At 51.1% G+C, this 23,197-nt stretch overlaps 7 protein-coding genes across 7 annotated transcripts; 3 read left to right on the forward strand and 4 right to left on the reverse strand.

Annotated features, from left to right (window-relative positions):
• Positions 1-1,282: 1,282 nt before the first annotated feature.
• On the reverse strand, positions 1,283-2,032 carry Balu-42 (differential expressed Balu-42 from patent US2003215950-A1-Aspergillus niger; the record flags this gene model as incomplete). Its single annotated transcript, XM_001398828.3, has 1 exon — positions 1,283-2,032. One exon carries the CDS (start codon positions 2,030-2,032, stop codon positions 1,283-1,285), a length of 750 nt encoding a protein of 249 aa, XP_001398865.1.
• Positions 2,033-4,942: 2,910 nt separating this feature from the next.
• Positions 4,943-6,605, reverse strand: An18g04080 (uncharacterized protein; the record flags this gene model as incomplete). Its single annotated transcript, XM_001398829.3, has 4 exons — positions 4,943-5,087; positions 5,166-5,608; positions 5,666-6,059; positions 6,139-6,605. The coding sequence occupies 4 exons, from the start codon at positions 6,603-6,605 to the stop codon at positions 4,943-4,945; spliced, it is 1,449 nt and encodes a 482-aa protein (XP_001398866.1).
• A 1,536-nt stretch (positions 6,606-8,141) lies between these two features.
• An18g04090 (uncharacterized protein) lies at positions 8,142-9,087 on the reverse strand (the record flags this gene model as incomplete). The annotated part of the gene is made up of 3 exons (XM_001398830.3): positions 8,142-8,580; positions 8,646-8,916; positions 8,973-9,087. 3 exons carry the CDS (start codon positions 9,085-9,087, stop codon positions 8,142-8,144), a joined length of 825 nt encoding a protein of 274 aa, XP_001398867.1.
• A 5,332-nt stretch (positions 9,088-14,419) lies between these two features.
• Positions 14,420-15,790, forward strand: An18g04100 (uncharacterized protein; the record flags this gene model as incomplete). Its single annotated transcript, XM_001398831.3, has 3 exons — positions 14,420-14,496; positions 14,561-14,955; positions 15,012-15,790. 3 exons carry the CDS (start codon positions 14,420-14,422, stop codon positions 15,788-15,790), a joined length of 1,251 nt encoding a protein of 416 aa, XP_001398868.1.
• Positions 15,791-16,196: 406 nt separating this feature from the next.
• On the reverse strand, positions 16,197-19,697 carry An18g04110 (uncharacterized protein; the record flags this gene model as incomplete). Its single annotated transcript, XM_001398832.1, has 7 exons — positions 16,197-17,264; positions 17,323-17,511; positions 17,562-18,034; positions 18,089-19,104; positions 19,160-19,297; positions 19,364-19,464; positions 19,533-19,697. The coding sequence occupies 7 exons, from the start codon at positions 19,695-19,697 to the stop codon at positions 16,197-16,199; spliced, it is 3,150 nt and encodes a 1,049-aa protein (XP_001398869.1).
• Positions 19,698-20,410: 713 nt separating this feature from the next.
• An18g04120 (hypothetical protein) lies at positions 20,411-20,916 on the forward strand (the record flags this gene model as incomplete). Its single annotated transcript, XM_001398833.1, has 3 exons — positions 20,411-20,507; positions 20,574-20,712; positions 20,784-20,916. 3 exons carry the CDS (start codon positions 20,411-20,413, stop codon positions 20,914-20,916), a joined length of 369 nt encoding a protein of 122 aa, XP_001398870.1.
• Positions 20,917-21,380: 464 nt separating this feature from the next.
• On the forward strand, positions 21,381-23,028 carry An18g04130 (uncharacterized protein; the record flags this gene model as incomplete). The annotated part of the gene is made up of 4 exons (XM_001398834.1): positions 21,381-21,437; positions 21,495-21,564; positions 21,645-22,078; positions 22,141-23,028. The coding sequence occupies 4 exons, from the start codon at positions 21,381-21,383 to the stop codon at positions 23,026-23,028; spliced, it is 1,449 nt and encodes a 482-aa protein (XP_001398871.1).
• Positions 23,029-23,197: the final 169 nt, after the last annotated feature.

Here is a 23,197-nt window from a genome sequence, read left to right on the forward strand (position 1 = left end):
CCCCTCCCCCAAAGAAACCCTCCAAGAGATAGATAAATACCTTAGTCAACTTCTGCTGCTTAATCAACGTCGTCTTCTTCGGAGCAATCTGTCTCGGTCCGCGCTTGGGACCCAGGGCTGAGGGACTGCACAACATGCCAAAGATTAGCTTAACTGATCGCTTGACAAAACACCTCCTCGCTTTTTGTCCCGTATGTGAAAATAATCCACTGATTTCCCCCCCTTTCCCCCAATTCCCAAGAATAGACATATAGACAGGTAGATAGGTAGGTGAATAAAACGTACCGCTTCACAAGATTCCCACTGTTGCCGGCGGGCTTCTTCTTGAGGGATCCTTGGACCATGATTGCGATTTGTATTATAATTTCTTCCCTTCGTGTAAGATGATAGTATAGGAAAGGAGAATCGGTGGCTGCCCGCAGCGATGGGTATGTATGTATGTTGGTTTCTGAGTTGTGGTCGGTTCTCGGTCGGAGAAAAGAAAATTGCTTATCGGAGGGCGGAGTGAGGAGAAATCTTGTCTTTGGTTGCTTGGGGGGGTTAGCATTGCTTATCGATATGTCACGTGACCGGGAGGGAAGTAATGTATGCATAGTTGGGTGTGTATCATTATGATTCTATTTGGTTTTGTTGTTATGCATGTTTTATGATTTGTAAGATTAATTGTGCATAAGGGGAGAGTTATGTGCTAGTGCTACAGTGTTATGATCTGCGTGTTGGATTGTTGGTTTTTCTTTTTGTCAGTCTGTTGGTATGAGAAAGGGGGGGGATGAAATGGATGGGGTCGGATTCTTTGCAAGTTTCAGATTAAGCTGCGGTGTAAGCCGTTGGTATGGGAAAATGACAGAAAATAGGGCGGAGATTTAGATTAACATGAAGATGAAGGAACAAAGAAGGGATGGGAGGGAAATTGGCATCTGAGATTATCAGTCATTGATAGGATCGGGGGGTCCATTTACATGAAACGTTAGTGGGAGATCATTTACTGTACGTGTAGACTATCTCAGAGGCAAAGAGCCTCCTAAGGTTGATTTACGATGGTAAGTATCATCGAAATGCAGATTTGGTATAATACAATGCTCTTATTATTACCCTTGCTCATTAACTATGGGGGTATATTGTCATAAGTAAAGAGTCGACGAATCGAATCGAATCGCTGCAAACATGAATAATCTCAACACACTCTCTCGCGCTTGCGCGTTCTTGTACATACAACTGTCTCAGCTAGGTACAACCTCCATCACTTTACAAATTCCTAAGAATGCCGGATGGGCTGCCCCATTTAGAAAGCAAGGACGGCAGCGACACCGACGGCGACGGCGCCGAGGCTGATGGCGTTGCGGTCAGCAGCACCGGTGAAAACGGGAGAGACGGAGGAGCTGCTGGCAGCAGGAGTGCCGGAGGGAGTGGCAGAGCTGCGGATGAGGCTGGCAGAGCCGGAGGCAGAGGGAGCAACGACGAAGCTGGTGGGCTTGTTGCCACCGACCACAGGGACGGAGGTGGGCTTGACGTCGGCAGTGGCAGTGGCAGTCTCGGGGCAGATAGTGCTGGTGATCTTGCTGATGATAACGCTAGTCTCGGAAGCATCAGAGCTCACAGCGGCGGCGGCAGTGGTGCTAGTAGCAGCGGCAACAGAGGAAGAAGAAGAGTAGTAAGGGTTGGAGATGCCGAACTGGACGGAGTACTGGTACTGGCCAGTGCCCTCGACAACAAGGAGGATACCGTAGTGGGTGGTGTCAGGCTCGAGGGTGGTGCTGGGAGTCCAAGAGTAACTGCCAGAGTTGTCGATGTCTTCGACAATGGTCTGGATGGGGACGACGTTGGTGCTGGGGCCGCGCAGAAGGACAAGAGACACAGTGCCCGAGGTAGTGGGGTCCCAGGTGATCTCGAAGGGCTTGCCAGCAGGAACAACCTGGTTCAGTTCGGGGGTGAGGATGGCATTGCCGGTGGGGTTCTGAGAGTAGTCGGGCTGAGTGTAGGCAGAGGCCAGGGCCGCAAGGGCAGAGACAAGGGCGGTGGTGAAGAAACGCATTTTTACAGGTTCACTTTCGTGTCTTGTGCGTGAAGTAAAGAATGATAAGAGGTAGGGATATTGAGAAGTGGTTTCAAAGAGTGACTGGAAGTAAGACTTCGTGTATGTAGTGCAAAGGAGTGACTACCGTGGGAGAGGGCGAAAACGCGAGGGACGTCAAATCGTGAGAAGGGAAGGAGAGAAAGAGAAGGAGGGGGGAGAAGAGACATTCAAGTATATGAATGATGGGGATGCGACAGGCGTAGGACAAGTCCATTCACAGCCCCCCTCCCAATTCCCCCCTATGGAGGGGATGACATTCACTACTACCTACCAGGCTCCGAGCCCAACATCGCCAAATCTGCGGCTCATTTACCCGGTGGGTCAAAGGAAATTATTCTTTCAAATTGCTGATTGGGAACTTGCTCAGGAACAGCGTTCAAGACTACTGCTAGTTACCTACTATTGCATGGTTAGTGTGAGAAATGCCTGGTAAACTTTGAGAACGGTGGAATGTATGGGGCCTACCCTCCCCCGACTAAACCTTGTGAAATGAATTGGCGATGTCACCTCAAGCCAGTATGACTCTCTGACTGGCTTACACAGAGCGGTTTAGTCCGCTGTTAGACCGCTTGGATCGCCTCCCTCCATCGTGGATGTGCTCAAAGATACTCGGAGGCGTGGGCCACTCAGAAATTGAGACCGCATATACGAGGGATGAGCGGGGGTTCATCTGCCAGGGCGCTAACAGTCTAGCAATTTTAGGAGAGACATCGAATCAAGGCTCTCAGCGTGGGAGCCTGGGGAGTGGGAGGGTAGCTACTGAATACTACCCAGTGGGTAACAGTGTATATTCGCCTAAAACTAGGCTCTTTATTAGTAGATCAAACTAATGCCAACGGTACCAAAGTCAAGAGCATAGAAATAGAGAACTAGCCACGAATTCGGCAAAATGGTACCATTGACTCAGAAGAGGGTCTCAGCTCCAAGCCGGCGAAGCCGTGGGACATGTGAAACAATCATAACCTTATGTCAGACCAGGCCAGGAACAACGGAGGAACCCCGAGAACGGAGAAGGAAGGATGTTGTTGATGGCTAGCAGCAGCTGGACGGAGTACGAAGAGACACAGTAGAAAGAGAAGTCGTTGGTGGAACTTGGCCCGCAAGGGATTCGCGCGCAAACAAACAAACAAACACCACCACCACCACCACCATTATCGCCATCACCACCTCCTTTCCTTTCAGCTTTTGTTTCACTTCCAGAAGCTCGAGCGTTTTCACACACGCACACACATCTCACATTTTTGGCAAATATTATCCGGAGACTTTTCCATTCTCAATGACATAGCCGCAGGGCAAATTACCTGGGAAATTACCCTCATGTAAAATTTACAATGGATGGATCAGTGCCCCTCATCGAGTGGTGCTTGATTGGCTTCGCCTTCCGGAGCCTTGCCAGCTGCTTCCGGTGCGTCCTGGTTTGACACAAATGAGACATAGACACGCCACGAGGCCGAAGCGTTAAATCACCGAAGTGGCCAGGCACAGAGTTTAATTACCACCTTCCGAATATTGGGACCAGAGGCACTAAACGCATCTCGTGTCCTCCAAAGGCACCAAGGAACCTGTCCGGTGTCTCCACCCCCGTGTAATCGGATGGTCGCCTAAATTGCTACGGAGAGACACCAAGAAACACACAAGTCATGTTACTACCCACGTACTCCCTCCTTTCTTCCCACTGGCCGCAGATCAACAGATTGTCAAGGGGGTTTCATTCTGCAAACTGACCGTTCGTCGTTGAAAGTCCCCGCGAGAGAGGTGATCAACGTCCTCGATGAAATCATCCATCGCTATGTTGGGTGAAGATTCTCTGGTTCCTGTCGCTCATTCCTCGTTCCTGACTGGGTTAGTGGACCCTCGTTCCGACTGCCAATGCCACTAACAAGGCACGATAACTGATAACATGCCTTCCTTCGTACCAAGGGAGATGATCCGTCATACTGCGAACCTTGAAGAGACAAGCACTCCCGGAGTATGTACCTTGCGGGTTATCCAAACAAAACCCACGGAATGGCTTTCATGAGCACGCCTGCCAGTGATCTTCATGTTGGCAAGCTTTCTCTGCTCGAGGCCACATTCCTCTGTCCACACAATATGTAGTCGTATCGCTTACCACGTGTGGGCGAGTGCAGGAATTTTTCCAGTGGCGTCGGAGACTAGTTCGAATGTCTCGGACTCCGATACCTGACCTGCAGTCTGACTGCTTATGATCCATCTGCTGTGGATATCATAGTGGCGGCGGCTTTCTGGTTTGGTTCACGCGATCGCCAAAGACTGTCGGTGAAATTGTGACCAATTACATCCCGGATTGAACTTATCCGAAGATGTGCAATGTTCTACACAATAAGTACTCTGTGCACAGTACAAGAGTTTCGCCGGCGCTTGATAAAGCCTCCCAGGATACACACTCTATTTACAGTAACAGTCGGTCGGTTCATGGCCCGCCACACATCTGCCAGCAGTGATAAAACATCCAACCCGAATCCATGGCCGGCATGGCCGGCATGGCTGTCAAGGGATCTAAGCTACTGGTCCAGATTATGACAAAGGCTTGGATGCAACCGGGCGTCGCTCTTCCCGGTATCGCTAGATAAATTAAGAAAACGAAAAAGCCAAATAAGATGATGTGCTTCGTATTGCTTGGGCCCTACTGAACCCTGCATCGAGTGGGTATTCCGATCAAGGGTCCAGTCCAGTCCCCTTCGCCATAATAATGCCAGCCATGGTCCCAATATCGAACTATTGGCATCTATCTGCTCCATGTGGCCTCTCATTCGTCTTCCTAATGGACGACTCCTTCCCCAAAGGCTCCCAATTACAAATCCGACCATGGGTTGTTGAGCGCTAGTCTGTGCAGTCCGGGCTCCTTCCTTATTCTACCCAAGTAATCGTCTTGGTTTGCAGCCACTCGTCGTAACCGGAGGTTCCTCCGAAGCGACCGTATCCGCTGCTCTTCCAGCCGCCATGGGGAAGAACAGGCTCGTCGTGCACGGTCAAAGAATTGATATGTACAGCACTAATCATAGTCGCAAAGGGGTCAGCATATGGCACTTTCGGATCAGACGGAGAGCGCTCTCGACCAACGGAAACTCACCCTGCTTCAATCTGCTTGGCAACCCTGAGGCCACGGAACAGGTTCCCCGTAAATACTGCCGAAGTGAGGCCGTACTCCGTGTCATTGGCCAGTGTCACAGCGTCTTCCTCGCTATCAACCACAATGAGGGATACAGTCGGGCCAAACGACTCCGTGGAGTACATGTCCATGTTCTTGGCGACATCGCCAACGACCACAGGCCGCATGCTGCTGTTGTTCAAGTCAATGGCCGCAGTGTCACCATAGATAAGGTTGGCGCCTTTGGCGAGCGCATCCTCTACCAGCTCCTTGTTCTTCTTGACTGCAGCAGGGGCAACGAGGACCAATGCCGGTCCGTGCTTGCCAAATACTTTCTCCACCGCCTCCGCCATCATCTGCTTGAACCTATCTGCAATAGACCGCTGTACTATAACGCGTTCCGTCGACATGCAGATTTGTCCGGACTACGTTCGAATCAGCAGGAAATTTCAGGCTAAACTGTCCAACGTCAAAGTTCTTACATGCATAAAGGATCCCAGTGCACAGCACATGGCGGCCTTGTCCAGGTTGGCATCGTCCAAGACAATGGCCGAAGCTTTGCCTCCCAGTTCGAGGAGTACCGGCTTCGTATATTTGCCGGCAGTGGCCGCGACGATTGAGCCCACCGTGGTGCTACCGGTGAAGTTGATCTTGCGCACAGCTGGGTGAGCAATGAGGGCGTTCGTGACCGCCGCTGCGTCCGAGGGACGGTGGTAAAGGACATTCAGACATCCCGCAGGAAGACCAGCTTCGCGATAGATATCTCCAATTGCCCAGAAACACTTGGGGGCAAGCTCTGATCCCTTCAAAATCGTCGTATTACCCGCGGCGAGGGGTAGAGCGACTGCGCGGGTTCCGAGGATGTAGGGAGCATTCCTACCGAGGTGGTTAATATTAGCGACCATGAGACTGACGCGCAGCTAATGCCTTATGGGAATGGGGATAGGTAATGTACCAAGGCGCGATTCCCAATACTACGCCATATGGCTGCTTGATAACCATTGCGCACTCGCCATCTTCCGAGACGGAGGGTACTGTGCCCTCGATAGACGGGATTCGCGCTGCGAAATCCTTCAAGAACCCGACTCCCAGCATGAATGTTTTCTCCACAAACATACGACCCGCACCTGTCTCCTCCATCTGATACCGAATCAATTCTTCTTTCCGGGAGAGCATAATATCCGCGGCTCTAATGAGGATATCCCTACGATCGTACGGCTTGGTCTTGCTCCATCCGGGGAAGGCGGCCTTTGCGGCCGCGACAGCACGGTTGGCATCGTCGACTGTTGCTCCGGCGCAACGGTCAATCACTTCACCCGTCGAGGGGCTCGTAACGTCGAATATCGTCTCGGTCACAGAAGACTCGTTGTTGATCAGGAGCGGGATAACCGCGGTATTTCCGTTGGGGTTTTTGGCGATCATGGCTGAGGATTACTTGGATCTAGAAGGGTTCGGTCTATGTGGCATTAGATTTTAGAAGAATAAAAAGAAAGAGAGAGAGTGTGTGTGGGTGAGGAAGGGTGAAAGAGGTGTGAGATGAACAGATAGATAGAAAAACTGGAGGGACAGAAGATGAGAGGGTATGGAGTTCTGTTGAGCCAACAAGCCAGGGCCAAAAAATGAGGGGGAAGGGTCAAACCGACGGGGTGAAAGACTAACAAATGGCGCGATAATGGAAAGCGCGAGACCCCAATAATCTAGTCAGTCGCAGACACTGGTCTTGCTTGCATCTGCAGCCACCGAAGTGAGGGGGCAATTTCGGGACTTTTCCCGACGTGATGGAGCCGAAAGATTGTCTGTGATATTGCCCTTCCGGCGCATGGTCTGGAGGGCCCTCATCTGTGACTACGGAAGCTTCTGCATCTCTGCATACTAATTGGCAGGCGGATGTGCGCGTCTGTTGAGAAATGTCATCATGACTCGGTTGTTGAGTGGGGGAGACTTCCCGATGGCACATTGAGTGGATAGTCCCCCTGGAGCATCTCCCAGGGTTGACGCTGCGACTCAAGGCTTCAGCACCAGTGACTCGACCATGCGTGCGGAATTCCTCCTTTTTCCTGCACTTCCCCCCCACCCGGAGATAAGGTTGACGGTTGTAACGTTTAGCCCCCTTGTCAGCGCCGCCTCGGCTGTCACCCTCACTAGTAGGACTTGCCGCAGGACTCCCCACCAAACTGGGATGCTACTTCAAACAGTGCTGACTGAGAGTTTCATGTCCTCTCACTCACTGGAAGATCGCGATAGGATACCGCAGGTCCATCTTCTTTTTCCCTTGCTGCGAATGTTGGAGACACCAGATCATTCGTCCCAAAGGAGCATGTGGGCCTTACTTTTAACGAATCCAATGATCGTCAGTTTTTAGCCCCCCTAGCGCAGCTGCCGCAACAGAACAACAGAGAGTTGTCTGCTTATTGGTAGACACGGCTCGTGGCCTCCACTCCCGGCAGATGCCTCAACTCGGGGTCGGTTGGGATCCAAACCAAAGTGACGCGATGGAGTACTTGGGAGCCAAGTTGCTGACAAAAAGAGAGTCGGGAACCTCTGTGCGCAGTCTCAAGGGGACTCATAACATTCTCCATAGACTGCCGAGGTAGGAAGGGAGCGTCCATTACCTTCTGGCTGATATATACTTTGTTGGTCCTGTTATAGACACCCCAAGAGGTAAGGAGAGGCATAGCCTCGACTCCGAGTATGGACGTGCAGCGGATAGATCTGTCCGAGAACTGCAGGAGAAGTGATGTCACAATATCTAAATCTGGATATCTTTAATTACTGTATCGCCTGTGTGAACCCCAACACCGTCCATGCATGCTCCAAGATACAACCAACTTCTCTGGAAACCACAAAAACCAGGAAACAAACAAGATACCCGGAACACATATGCCTGACGCCCGCTATGCTCTTTAAAACCTGTATACCATCCGTGACGTTCTATTACTATCCAGACCACCGACTGGCTCAGTTAGAGCCGGCCCAAATCTTGGTTTCCGACGCGGGCTTTGCCATGTCTGCAAAGGGGCATGCCGGGGTGGAAGTAGGGACCGTGCCACTGTGAATGCTTGAGCGGTCATCCTCACTCGAGCTTGCGGAGGTGCTGCTGTTGTCACCCAGGATCTTCTTGTCGCCCAGGTACCCTTCTTTGTCGTCCACCATAATCTCCGACATCTCATCGGCATACTCTTCGCCATCCCTGATTCTCCACTTGGCGAAGAGGTCGTTCTGGATCCAGATGATCTTGCTGATGGCACGAACCAGGGCGGTCTTGCGAGGGAGCGATAGGTGAGGATGTGACATGAGGGCTTCGGTGAAGATATCTTGAATGAATCCGAGGCAAGCGCCGATATGGATGTATTCGATGTTGAGCGAGTACAGACGTTCCTGGGCAGTGTGCATCATTCTATAACCGTTAGTATCACGTGATACCTTGGATACACTGACCAGCAAAGAGATCGGAAGACATACCCAACTTTGTTCAAGTACCGCCAGAATTCCATCTGAGAAGGGTCGGAACACAGCTTAATCAAGTACCAACGCAAAAACATCTTGCGACGTTGGATCTGGGGGCTTTCTTCAGTGAAGAACTCCTCGACGGGGGTATCGTCGGCGGTATCTCTCGTGTGGAAGGCACGAGCGGTGATGTCGGACTCGAGAAGTTTCTTATAGACGATGTTGACCACGGCAGGGATCAGGGCCTTGATATACTTGGAGCCTGCCACCAATGCCTCAACGTCACCTACGCTCATGCGGTTAGTTGATGATTGAAGCCAACGAGGTTGCAAGTGGACGAACTTGAATTGAAGTCCAGGAAGTCTCGCAGGTAAGTGATGCGCGCCTCTAGACGGGTGTACAGGGCTTTACGGTCGACATGCTTCATTGGTCGATTGGGCTCAAGAGTGAATTCCATGTTGGGAGCCTTGGCCTCGGGGGAGGGGTGTATGAGTGGATATTCGATGAACAGGTAAAGATAAAAGATGTCTCGGTTAGATCGAGAGGGGCGGTTGATATCTTTTCACGAACCCCTGGGGTCAAATCGAAGCTTGGAAGGTCGAAGATGGAAAAATGGGAGAACTGGGATTTTGTGGGAGGCATGGAGACATCATGCGATTATATAGGGTTGGCTAAGATGCATGGCCACTGGGAATGGATATCAAATGGGACACCCAACGCATGGCTGTTAGTCAAGCAAGTCCGACATCCGACCCTCCTCCACGCGGGAAGGGGGGGAATGAGGGGACCCATCATGACGGTGGGCACAAGGGAAAAAAGCAAGACAACGGGGTTTCAAGCTAGGAGAGGAAAGAGACCCAAGTTGCAACATCAGCCCAGACAGCGCGCAACGGCCACGGAGGATCCCGAACCTTGGCGATATTCTTCCCTGCCTTCGGTATCTGGTGTCTTTTGCGAGGAGGCTTGGTGGTCTGATGCGGCCTTTGAACCGACTTAGTCCAGCTGATGCTGATGAATTTTCTTAAATGTTGTTTGTTTAATTTTTCAGTTTCTTCCCCTAACGCTCTTACACAGTATCTATGAGATCTTACAATCTTATGCTCTGATTCTTTGATTACAGCCTGCTGGTTTGGACGGGAAAAAAAAATACAAGAAAAAGCCATTCATCCGGAGGGATCGGGCCAGACTCTCCATGAAAGCCTGGAGCCGTGGGGCCGTTTAACACAGCTGATTGACAGCCTACTCCGTACAGATTTTCTTACCACGACACCAAGGAGAAACAAAAAAAAAAAAAGAAAAAAAGCAAAAATGACAGAAAATTTGTGATGAGCAAGAGGGTCGTCTAAATCAAGGCTCCAGAAAATTGACTTTGGAGAGGAGATGCTACTAGTACAAAGGGAGCTGCCGAATGACACGCTCGCCGAAAGGTCGATGGCACAACCCAGTGAGGGTCCGCTAATTGATGGACAACTAATCGGAATGGCTGCAAATAATCTCGATGCTTCCCTGTAAGGGCGCTTAGGCGGGAAGAAAGCAGGGGTGGAAGGGGCAACGCCTCAGAATATCGGGAATAATCCCATTTCATCAGTCGTCATCTGGGCTCCAAACCTTCTTCGCCGGGCTGGAAACGAGTCGGAGCCGATGCGCGACCGAGCCTAAACATGGACCGCGGTGGTTTTTCTCATCTTCACTACTGACTGACTACCGGGTACTTTCATCCTCGCTCGTGACTCCTGTCCCTGCTCTTCTCAATGGAAAATCTAGATGGGCAGACCCGTGGTCGACCGATGCATCAACTTGATTAAGCAGAACTCACTTTCTCTCCTTGCGACCAAAGTCAGATATATTGCCCCGTATATTAATGTGAGGTATCTTTCTCTCTCTGAGTCTCCATCGCCAAATTTGAAGTGTCGAGGATGTGATCTGTCGGGACGGGTGACTAAGCCCGTATCCGATTGGCTGCGCTGCAGGTGATCGCGTCAAACCGGATTCTCCCTAAAACATCAGGCCATAGAGACATATTCATCCAAACTCAACTGAGGTCTTCCGTGGATCACACGACTTTCGGACTGACTTTCCGTTGTCCCTCCTCACTACACTGCCATGGCTGCTTCACACAGCATGCTATCATAATCGTCATTGTCAGATGAAAGTCTCAGCCCTCACATCATCACTGGATACTTTCGCTTGCCCGGCAGTTGAGAAGATCGTACGGAGTAGTCAATCTTACAACCTCCTCCTGTCTTAGTCTATCTACCTCGCCATCATCTGGCCTGAGACGCTCCACTGCTGGCTATGATGTCAATCTAACTAATCACTAGTTCAGCGTGTGCATGGCTCTATTTCTGCTCCAACGCCGTAATAGTGTCTGCCCAGGCAGTATCCTCTTCCTTTCCTGTGGAGTCGTAATGCTAATGAAATGGTGCCCCATAGTAGCCGTCCGCTTTGGCAAACCATCTTGGGCAACCAAATATGATGTTCCAGCTCCACAGATTACAAGCTTCCCGGATGGTCTTTTTCTTGCAGACCGTGGGTAGTCATATTACTCACGTCCTTTCAGTTGAATACAATTTCCGTGAATGGCTACAAGGCCGTGGGCAGTCTACGAAGGAGGAGGTTCCCGTGTGTTCGAGGCAAGCCTCGCAGACTTCCGGTCCGCTGCCGTCCAGCGCCGTTGAAACGAATGGGTCGGTCCACCCGCAAATGGGTACCTGATACACAATGCGATACGCTGGTTATACCCGGCAAATAACTTCCACTGACGGGTATTCTTTCCCCTTGGAAGTGGAATGGCTAATTCGGAGTAAATCCCATCACGTCTGCGCCGACTCGGCCGGACAAAAAGGCCTGATGTCCCAATATGGTTATCTGACCCCTAGCCCACTAGTCGCTACGCATCAGCACATTGGGAGTTGGTTGCTTCCGAGATGCAGGCGGCCGCCAAGAAAAATGTTGTAGTCCCTACCGTTAACTGTCCATCTTAAGTAAGATCCATGGTCTCTATTCGCTGATCAGAAACAGTTCCGTTCGCTAGATCTTAACTGAGATCTCAATAAAGAACGTCGCACTCTTTTCCATTTGCCTTCCATTGGGAGTCCTCCTCCAATCACTTCTTGCTCTGCCATCCCAATTCACCTACTGTCCTTGGTCCTGAGCCAGGTAAAACGTTGTAGGTGAGATCACGGGTCTGATCTACAGGCACAGATTACAGGAGCATCGGTACCGAAGAATTGTGTCGCTACTCGCGTGCGCACTGACAGGTCTGTCACCGCTCTTTCTTTTGTTGATACTCGTGATTACAGATAACAACGCCGCTGTCGCCACGATCGGCCTGTCTGAAACCACCGTCAGACACTTGCTATTTGTCTTGATGGTCCTACTTCGACCCCGACTAATAGCTGGAGCGGAGTAGAAGTCGTACGTAGATGTGCTACTCTTGAGTTTTCCGGTGCGTAGTTCCGAGTTCCGAGAGACCCGGATATTAAATTTTAGTAATGGCAGATATAATAGTCGAGGCTTAAGGGGGGCAACAGTAAACAGACACAGTATCTATCTAAATCGAGAGCGGAAAGGTGGGTAAACCGGGACATGAAGCTTGCACCCACAAGTTCGTGAGGTCCTACCACAGCCTACTCATCCACATGGCCCTTGTGCTTGACCTTGGCTTAGGATCCTCATCCACCGCCCAGTTCCGGAGAGCCAGTAACGCGCATCTGAATAGGGGGATAGCAGCGTCCGCCCAACCAAGTTTGCCACAAAGAAGGCCAATAGGCGGGATGGCGGCGATGCAGACCGGATCTCTGAGCCGACTTAGCGTCGGCAGTTGGGTTGTTCATCGTCACTATGCTCAGGGGCAGAACAATTCCCAGACGTGGTGGCTCTCTAGCCCTCCGTTCTCTTCCGTATAATTAGCAGCATGGCTTTCTCCATAAGTGGCTCGGCCTGGTCCCCAGCCGCATACGTCAACCGGGCAATTCTCCGCATTAGTATCCGCCTCCTAGTTTCGAAGAAGGAAGCCGCTTTTAGTTTTTGATCCGAGCCCAATGAAGTTGATTTGAACTGATGATTCGTCCAGGGGGCCTGTTGAACAGGCTTCTAGATGAATTGGGACTGGATTCCAGTGTTTCGCTAGTGGGCATCAGGTTGTGAGGGGGGCCTCCGTTCCCCTGAAGTATAATAACAGTCCCCGTACTATTGATTCTATTGGTCGTAGAGTATACTGTAGTCTGTATGAGAGACGATGGAGAAACCACCCCTAATCATTCGGGTGTTCGTCCACTTCATGCAACTATTGACCGTTGGAATCCACCGTGGCTGAAGGTATGGAGGTCGGAGGGAATAATTAATTGAGAGAAAGCTGTTAGTCATTGATTGCTGTTGCCTGACGCGAACTCCTGGGGCGTGCCTGGGAAGGAGGTTGAAGTAAGTTCCTTGGCAGGGTGGTTGAGCCGGTCACTTGTTTAGACTCCTGATCTCGTACCATGGACCAATTGGGGGACATTTATGCGTCGCAATGATGCAGACGCAAATTGTTTCTCGCGGGGAGCAAAAGTTCCAGCTTGGATGGGGGCCACGTGATGGCGTCACCGGATCCGTAGTCTTTACTAAGTTGCTCTTGGATTTTTAACCTTTGTTTCCCTCATTCCTTTCCCTTCGATACTTTCCTCGTCTTGGCTCGGCGCTATCCTCTGGTTATTGCCGTCCGGTTCTGTATCCTCGTCCTTTGGATGCTCGCCGGATCGAGCATCGCACAATGACTTGCCGCATTGTTCATGCGGAGATGTTACCCACCCCCACAATAGTACGCAACAATTGGCATCGAACAAACTCCCTACGGATGAAGAGGACGGTGGTTTGCTCATGGCGATGAAACCCCGGGTCATGCGCACTGCATAGCAGTTGCATTGACCCCTGGCTACATGTAAGGCTACTGCAGTTATGAGCTGGGTTATTGGTGAAAATGTTACACTGCGGCAGAGTGTCTACCTTGCCTCCCCTGGCCTACAGTGGCTGCAAATGCCCAAAACGATGCTGATGCCGCATCTGTGCCTTGAGAACGAGCCTTGGCCGGACCGTTCCTTCCTCAACGACCTGAAATGATCTGGTAGACTCCCTCCTCCAAACCATAGATGGGCGAGGACCTAACAATCTTGACTGCGAGTGTCCGTCTCACTCTTATATCACCAGTGCTCAGTTTCTTTCCCCCCTTTCCACTGCTTATATTCTTTAAATCTATTGCCCTGTCAGAGTGACTTCACTTTGCCTAAGCCCACGTATCCTGTATTTTTCATGCAGCCGGCCTGAATCAATATCCAGCACATCAATAAGTCTTACTTCAGAGCCAGGTCTAGACAGCTTTCTGTTGTCATTGCGGTGCTGTAACATCGTCGACGACACAGGAAAATAGAGGCAATCTGTTCTCCACATTTTCTATAGTGGATCATTCTCCCCCAACCTTATCTACTATCCTTACGGGCACCGCTTTGTCGTGCGTCTGTTTTCGGTGGGTCCCAATTCACGATCAAGTGCGGAGGTCGAGGTTGACTTGGAGATCGGCATCTGCAAACAGACCAGTTGATATTAAGATTCTGTAGATCAGTTAGCGATCCAGATCTGGGAGACGGCTTGTCGTTTGCTTGCGGTCAATTGACAGCCAGCGTGTTCAGCCTCCGTTTACTTAAACCAGGCGAATTCCATTCTATCCGGTCCTGGCTTCCCATAGACGGCATTGTTCTATCCCAGCCTTCTGATATTTTTCGCTGAATACTCTACGGAACCGTATCTTCAATATGTTTGTGGAAAGCGCAAAGAAGGCGCTTTTGGCGTTGTCTCTTTTGGCTGCTAGTGCACAAGCTGTGCCACGAGTGTAAGTGTGCCGGATACATCAAGTCCCCTTCTGTTCATAGTCATTGGCTTACTGTTGAGTATAGCCGCCGGCAAGGCGCCTCGAGCTCCTTTGATTACAAGAGCCAGATAGTCCGAGGTGTCAATCTGGGCGGCTGGCTGGTGACCGAGCCTTGGATTACACCTTCACTCTATGACAGTACTGGAGGTGGTGCGGTAGATGAATGGACACTGTGTCAGATATTGGGTAAAGATGAAGCCCAGGCTAAATTGTCGTCTCACTGGAGCTCGTTCATCACGCAAAGTGACTTTGACCGTATGGCTCAGGCAGGACTGAATCATGTCCGCATTCCTATTGGATACTGGGCCGTTGCTCCCATTGATGGTGAGCCGTATGTCAGCGGTCAGATCGACTATCTCGACCAGGCGGTCACCTGGGCTAGAGCTGCTGGCCTCAAAGTTCTTGTTGATCTGCACGGTGGTAAGTTATGTGCTTTCTCGTGCATCTCATCTTTGGGTCTTCTGACAAAAACATAGCACCGGGCTCTCAAAACGGATTTGACAATAGTGGACATCGAGGTCCCATCCAGTGGCAGCAAGGGGACACAGTCAACCAAACTATGACCGCATTCGATGCTCTTGCAAGGCGCTACGCTCAGTCCGATACCGTCACGGCGATCGAGGCCGTCAACGAACCCAACATCCCCGGTGGGGTAAACGAGGATGGCCTCAAGAACTACTACTACGGCGCTTTGGCTGATGTCCAGCGTCTCAACCCCTCTACTACTTTGTTCATGTCGGACGGCTTCCAGCCTGTGGAGTCCTGGAACGGGTTCATGCAAGGTAGCAATGTTGTCATGGATACGCATCACTATCAAGTCTTTGACACCGGCTTGCTTTCCATGAGCATCGATGACCATGTCAAAACGGCGTGTTCTCTCGCCACACAACACACAATGCAATCAGACAAGCCTGTCGTCGTGGGTGAGTGGACCGGTGCTCTAACCGATTGTGCCAAGTATCTCAACGGCGTTGGTAATGCCGCTCGCTACGATGGCACATACATGTCCACCACCAAGTATGGTGACTGCACCGGCAAGAGTACTGGTTCTGTGGCTGACTTCTCAGCTGATGAGAAAGCGAATACCCGTCGCTACATTGAGGCTCAGTTGGAGGCTTACGAGATGAAGAGTGGATGGCTCTTCTGGACTTGGAAGACCGAGGGTGCCCCGGGATGGGACATGCAAGACCTTCTCGCTAACCAACTCTTTCCTACCTCCCCTACTGATAGACAATACCCTCATCAGTGCTCTTGAAAGACTAATTTGGCGATTGAGCGTTTGGATATTACTCCTCAAGATATCCTTTGTCATTCTTTCATATGCGTTATGATTCATAGTTGGGGCTTATCCCCTCTCGTGCTGATGTTTGTTGAGACCTGCACTGCTTATCCCTTTCTTCCTTGCTCTTCCTCTACACTACTTAAGCAACAAGATCAGTCTCGCATGGTAATTTCATTGCTCAGCTCTAAAGTCAGAGCTACTATCTATGCAAGGGGTATTCAACTATGTAAGTATGCTATCCCATAAAGATGCAAGTTATTGTCCAGTAGACGATATGACACGGGCGAACATAAACACACATATCAAATCACCTCTCTCTTCTTATCCTCCCTTCTTACCACACATAACCTTAACCTAATTCACTCCTCCCTTTTCAGATCTACAACAACCCCAAAGCCCCAAACGAAGCAACCACCTCCCGATCAACATTAAGCAACCACTCCTCCTGGAACCTCTGCTCGCCGCCACATCCCACAATCAACGAATGAAGCCTTTCACGAATAAAGTCCCTAATGTTGACCTTATGCAGCACATCCGACTCATCCCATTCCCGTCGCCGCACATTCTCCGGCGGCTCATGCTCATCGGCCGCTCCCGTCTGGGCATTATTCCAGTAGATCAGATAGTCGCTGCCTCCGCGGGGATCGTCGGGATTAGCCCCACTGCCATCTGTGCCTTCGGCGAGTTCAGTGACGATGTCAGTCCACATGGTGAGATAGGACTGAAGGTTATTGAGAAGATAAGGCGGGGGCTGAGAGTCCGGTCCGTTGAGGGTGAGAAGTTGGGTGAGGGCCAGGGCGTGGAGTTTCTTCTGGGTGGAGCTGCCGATGTTGTCGTAGTGGAGGAACCATTCTGTGAGGAGCCATGAGAGGACGGTTTCTTCGGGGCTGTTGGTGGCGGCGGAGACGGCGGACGTGAAGATCTTGGGGTAGGCGAGGGCGAGACGCGCCAGGACGGAGAAGTAGTCTGTTTCGACGACGCCGTAGACGGAGGTTTGTTTGCGGTTCGGGCCGGTGGTTTGGCTTGCTTCGTGGGCGGAGTGGAGGCCTTCGAGAAGGGCCGGGAGGAAGGAGCTGTCGAGGAGGGAGCGCGTGATTATGCTGTAGGTGGTTTCGCTGCCGTTGTCGACGGTGTTGGCGCCGCGGAGGAGTAGTTCTACGAGGCGGGGGACGACGCCGAGGCGTTGCTTGGTGGTGAGTTTGAGGAGGGTTTCGAAGGAGACGAGGAGGGGGAAGCGGATGCGGTCGCTGAGGATTTCTTGCGGGGCGAGCAGGATGTAGGATTCGGCGATTTGGAGGGCCTGTGGGACGCTGTCGGTGGCGGCTTCGAAGATGGGGAAGAGCGCGGGGATGAGAGAGAGGATTTCGGGGGAGGCCGGGGCGGGCGTTTGCATTAGGATGGCAGACCAGAGGTCGAGGGCTTCGTCGAGGAGGTAGATGAGAGTTTCCTTGGGGGTGTGGTTAGATGGGTTGGGTGGGTTTGTTGAGGAATGAGGGTATGCTTACAGAGCCTGGTTCCACGGAGTTCTGGATGAGAGGCAGGATCAGGGAGTGGTATCTGACGGATTCCTGCTTGAGGGAGTGGATCAGGGACGAAAGCAGCGTTAGGATGGCTTGCTTCATCAGATGCTCCTCGCCGGAACTCTCCCATAGCGGGGGAAGAAGGGACAGGATTTGGTCGGAGAAGGGTGCGATCTATTCTGTTGTTAGAGGTAGGGACTAGGTTGGGTGAGGATGACACTTACGTGGTCTTCCATCTTTACAACTGCCATACGGACCGTGTCAAGAAGCCCCATCTTGGTCTCCGAAAGTTCGACTTCTTGGACGAGGGACATTAGGTCTTGCAGGATGGCCGGTGCATACGGCAGGAACTCAGTAGGGGAGAACTCGAAGGGGTCGAGCACGTTCTTGAGCTGCCGTCCGGCGGTAATGCGGACCACCAGGTCGTTTAACGGATCTTGCTTGCTGAGGAGGTGCTGGAAGATCTGGTAGATGGCGTTCCTGTTGAGCTCACTGGACTTTACCGGGACCCACTGGCCCAAGACGATGGCTATCCTTCTCCGGAGGACATTGTATCCCTGTTCCTGGATCTGGACTTCAGGCACAAGCGTTGTCTCGAGGAACTTGTTGAAGTCCAAGTGTTGCTCCAGACTGGCTGCAGAGAGGCCAATGGCAGCGTACAGGGAATCCTTCAACAGGACGTCGCGGTTATCAGGGCCTATCGAGATCGTTAGTGAGATTATTTCGACACGGCTCGATTTCGGATGCTTACTTGCGAAGTTGTAGAAGACCGTCAAAAGACGCGGGATGAGCAACTCCTTGAAGTGAATGACGAGGTCAAGGAAGAGCTTCTCGGAGCACGACCGGATGGAGAATTCCCAGGCCTCGGCAATATCCTCCTCCTTCCTCTCCCACTCCTCAGGATCCTCCTCCCATTCCTGAAAGTCATTCTTCCTGAATCGGAAGAATTGGGTGACGAGAAGCTCCATGACATTAACAACGAAGTCATGGGTGAACAGTTGGGCTTTGATGAGTTCCACAGACTGTTTCTTCTCCTCCTTGTCTTGCGGAGTCTGGTACTTGAATGTCTGTGCCGGGTTAAAGGCCATCTTGGAACAAGCCCTGATTAGAAGGAGAGCCCTGAGGCCGGTCTTCTCCATCAAGGACTTTCCCTCCGGCTCACCGTCCCCGCCCAATTGACTATAATTCTCTCCCAACTTGACTACTAAAGTCCAGTAGGACTGGACGAGCGGTATACTGTCCGGGAGCAACGCGAAAGATGCCGGGCGATCCTTGGCCATTTCCACGTGAAGCTTGGAAAGTTGCAAGAGGTGCTTCTCAACTGCCCTATGGATTTGCTCCGACATTGTAGCGGGGCCATTGATAAATCCCAGGAATCTACTGAAGTGGGAATGGGTCAGAACCCAGAAGTCACGGACATCCTTATCGCGGTTTGGGTGTTCATATCCGGCGATAACAAGACGCCGGATGACCTTAAGAGACACTAGGCTTTGTTCGATCACATCTAGCAACGTTGCCTCATCAAAGCCCCCTTGCTCCAGGAAAGAAGCCCAACTGTTCACCTTGTCCACGTATATGCTCCCCAACAGATGGAAGATTTCTGGAGAGACGGATTGTAGGTTCGCGCGGGTTCTTTGCAGCCGAGCCGTTGAAAGCTCTTTGATAATCTGTAGGAGGATGATAAGGGTCCGGGGCAATTGCAACGGGTTTGCGCCAGGCTGGGTAGAAGAGCGGAGGAGAGCAATGAGGGAGGTGATACCATCCGGCCTAGACACCGTCAGTACGTACAATACAAGCCAAATCCCAGCGCGTCAGCACTCACCAGTCTTGCGGGAATTCATAGCGCATGATCTTAGCAATCATCAACGCATTGTGAAGAGCCAGGAGAGGAGCTGGCTCGAGGACACCCGCCTGTAAGGCCCTAGTCTTTATCCGTTCCTTTTCTTCCTTCTTAATGGCACTTGAGGAGGTCAGTCTGTGGTTGCACAATGTGTCGATCCGAGGTGGGGGGTTGAGGCGCGCATACTTTGTCGCAGTCTTTCGCCAGTACTTGTCGATACCGTTCTTCAACTGGATGATGGAGAGGTATCGAACTTCAGGGGGAACAGAATGGTCCAGGAATACATCCTGGATGGTGTGAGTATCAAGGGGTAGAAACATATGAGCACAAATTGGATTAAGGCTGAGGAAAATACCTGAAGCGATGAATAGTAACCCTCCTGCTTCTCCCAATTCTGGAGTTGCTGGGTGCCCGATTGCACCTGTTGTTGAGTTGAGCTAGCTGCAAGAACCAGCGCATTAAGGACATTCTGCGGGGTCAGGGGATTGGCCTCCCCAGTCAACTCGACGATTGGGGCCATTGTATGGGACGTATAATGGTCGGCAGCTTGAAGCTGTCAAGGAGGGAGGGATGTATCTACTACTACAAAGTAGTAGTTCGGAAGGTAATTGGATCCAAACCGAAGAACGGCCAGGACTGGGCCTCTGACTACTCAACAGGTAGGTAGAACAGAGAAGTGGGCTAGGTGCCTCGAGTATTGACTGTCAACACGAAATCGGATTCTTTGATGGGAAAGGAAGCAAAGCAACAATGAAGGCTAAGGCAAGCTTCGCCGCCAGTCATCGGGCTTCACGGATTCTCTCTTTCGGGTTTCCCCGCCGAGGAGGGACCATCCGGGTCATGGTTGTTCCCTTCCGAAAAACCCTAGGGCCGGACCCTGACGGCTAGTCCCAGATCAGACATGACTACTTAGGGCTGGTTTCGAGGGGAGAGCCTGAGGCTTGATGTAAGAGAGGTGATGATATCATATCCCAACTGGCCACTTCTTTGGGTTGGGTGTCGAGACCAGGTTCCAGCAGAGAGAAATGCGGTCGACTGGAGACTATGCACTTCTCGTTACATATCTATGATGTAGGATGATGCAATACTCACAGTGTCCCTGACGACGAAGACATTCGAGATGGCACATATATAGTTCGAACTCTTTGTTGCTACTTACTCTGTAGCATTCACCATCAAGGAAACTCTATCAATTCTCTTGTTGAGCACTCAGAAACAAACTCTACCACCACTATGAGCGACTACGACAAGGTTCGCATCGCTTACGATGCCGAAAAGGATCTCAACTCCTACCAAGCCAAGCAGGGCCTTGGTCCCAAGAGCGATTCCAGTATGTCTCTCGTCTAAAGATCACACACGCCACCTTTTGCGACAACCATGTACTGAACAATCACAGCCCTTGAGTCTGGAGTGAACGAGATGGTGGACAGGAAGTTCGAGACAGGCATTCGTACTGGCAGAGAAGCAGGCGCTTCCGGCAGCGACCGCAAGCCCATCCCAGAAGAGGAGGGAGGCATTCGTGATGATCGCGGCCGGTGAGTCTTTCATCATCCACATAAATCATTCATCAAACTATGGTTTGTACTAATCGAATTTGCCTTTCCAGACTCGCAAAGGCTGGACAATTCACGGGCCCTGGTGGTCCTGAGGACAAGGTGAAGCTGGACTCCGAGCGTCGCCCTGGCGATCAAGATACTTTGGGTATCCAAGATTTGAAGCGTGAGGGACTGGCTCCTTAAACACGCTATGTATAATATAATGAAACCTTTGATGAGAGATAAAAAGCAACTTTGATTGCCTTGTTTAGCCTTGGTTTTGCAGATATGCAATAGTATTTTTGACCGAGTTGGTCGGGAATGGCGTTTCGTACCAGGAAGCAAAGAAAGACTACCCAGTAAATTTTATGCCACCACTACAACAGTAGAGCTTGACTGCTATGTATACAGACGCATTAGAATAGTCCATGTGAATTTCCTTGAGACACAGGTTGCTCTCTTCCATGCTATACGTGTATGTGACCTGTTTTTGGGCCCTATACGCGTCAACAGCCAAGCTAAGTTGGTTATCGTTAGCATTGGAATGAGTGAACCTTATCGCCTGCATGGCTATGAGAGGCGTATAAATTCTTAATGCATGGAGCATGCTGAACCCATTGTGTTTTTTTTCTGCACGGATGCAAGTGGATATCCTCGTCAGCATCATCATGATAATTGATAATACCCAGACTTCAATTGAGACGCGGCTCTTCATCAATGGCGAGGTAGGGCCGATTCCCTACAGGATCAGATGTTTTCATACTCATTGCAATACCAAATAGTTTCGACCCTCGTCAGATGGCAACACTTTTGCTGTGATCAATCCCTTTACTCGTGAGCCAGCTGCAGATGGTATGTGAGCACAACTGACCTCCATCTCCGGAAGCCGCAAACATATATAGCAAAGTCCAGTATAACTCACATACTCTTAGTCCACGAAGCCAATAAAGCCGACGTGAACGATGCCGTTGCAGGAGCCAAAGCCGCATTCCCAGCGTGGAGGGATCTCTCACCTACCCAGAGAGGCAAATACTTCCATAAACTAGCCTCGCTCATCCGTGAGCACGAGCAAGAGTTCGCCCGCTTGGAGGCATTGTCTTCCGGGAAGCCGGTGTCCCGATACATCGATGCGAGCGTGGCAGCTGATGCATTCTCATACTTTGCTGAGGCAGGCTGGACCGTTCAAGGATCATCTAGCTGGAACACCCCCGGCCAGCTCAACATAATCTCCAGGGAGCCGTATGGCGTGGTGGCTGCTATTATACCATGGAATGTACCGTTTGCCTTCTTCGGCATCAAGATTGCTCCTGCGTTAGCAGCCGGGAACACCATAGTCTTGAAGAGCAGCGAGAAAGCGCCCCTCACAGTGAGCCAATCTCGCAAAAATTCTTTTAGAACCCTTTTACTCGCCGAACTAACAGTTAATAGTGTGCCCTGGGAGCAAAATTGATTGCTGAGGCCGGCTTCCCACCAGGAGTGGTAAATGTGCTTTCAGGCTATGGTCCAACCACTGGAGCTATCCTAGCCTCACACATGGAAGTGCGCTGTCTCAGTTTCACCGGCTCAACACAGACCGGAAGGAAAATCCAGTCATATGCTGCCTTGTCCAATTTGAAGACAGTGCATGTGGAGCTTGGAGGCAAAACCCCAGCCATCATATTCCCCGACGCGGACCTTGAATCTGCTGCAGCGCAGACTTCCTTTAGTGTCCAGATCTTTAGTGGTCAGACCTGCAATGCCAACTCACGTATCTACGTGCACGAGTCTGTGGCAGACAAGTTTCTGGGTTTGTTCAAAAGCATGTTCGGGGCTGCGGTTCTGGGAAACCCCCTAGACAAGGAAACTACTCTCGGTCCACAGGTCGATCAAATCCAGTATGAGCGAGTCAAATCGTACTTGATTGCTGGCGAGAAGGAAGGTACACTGACACTCGGCGGTGATGCGAAGAATGGATATTTCATCAAGCCAACGGTGTTTGAGAACGCGCCGGAGGATGCGCAGATTATGAAAGAGGAGGTCTTTGGGCCTGTAGTTGTTATTAACACATTCAGGACGGAGGAAGAGGTACTCGCAAAAGCCAACGACAGTGAGTATGGCTTGTATGCAGCTGTCTTCACGAGGGATATTGACCGGGCTGTGCGAGTGTCGAAGCTGCTGGAGGCCGGTACTGTCGGCGTGAATTGCACGAGTCCCTGTATGCCGAAAGATATGCCATTCGGTGGCTTTAAGGGGAGTGGAATGGGTCGTGAGAGCTTTCTGCATAGTATGGATGGCTATCTCGAGACTAAAGCTATCCTGATCCAGGCGGGATCTTGATAGCTGGTGGATAGCGTGTCTTTTTACTTCAGCCTAGTATGCGTAACTAGTTGTAATGGCTGAACTAACTCTACTTGAAACAAATTGGCCTGGAATGAAATACTGCGCAGTCACATGTCTTGTGAGTAGTTTCGAACACCGGCTTTCATTGTAGGAAGGCAAGTATTAG

This window comes from Aspergillus niger (assembly GCF_000002855.4).
Source record: "Aspergillus niger supercontig An18".
In the NCBI taxonomy this organism is placed as follows: domain Eukaryota; kingdom Fungi; phylum Ascomycota; class Eurotiomycetes; order Eurotiales; family Aspergillaceae; genus Aspergillus; species Aspergillus niger.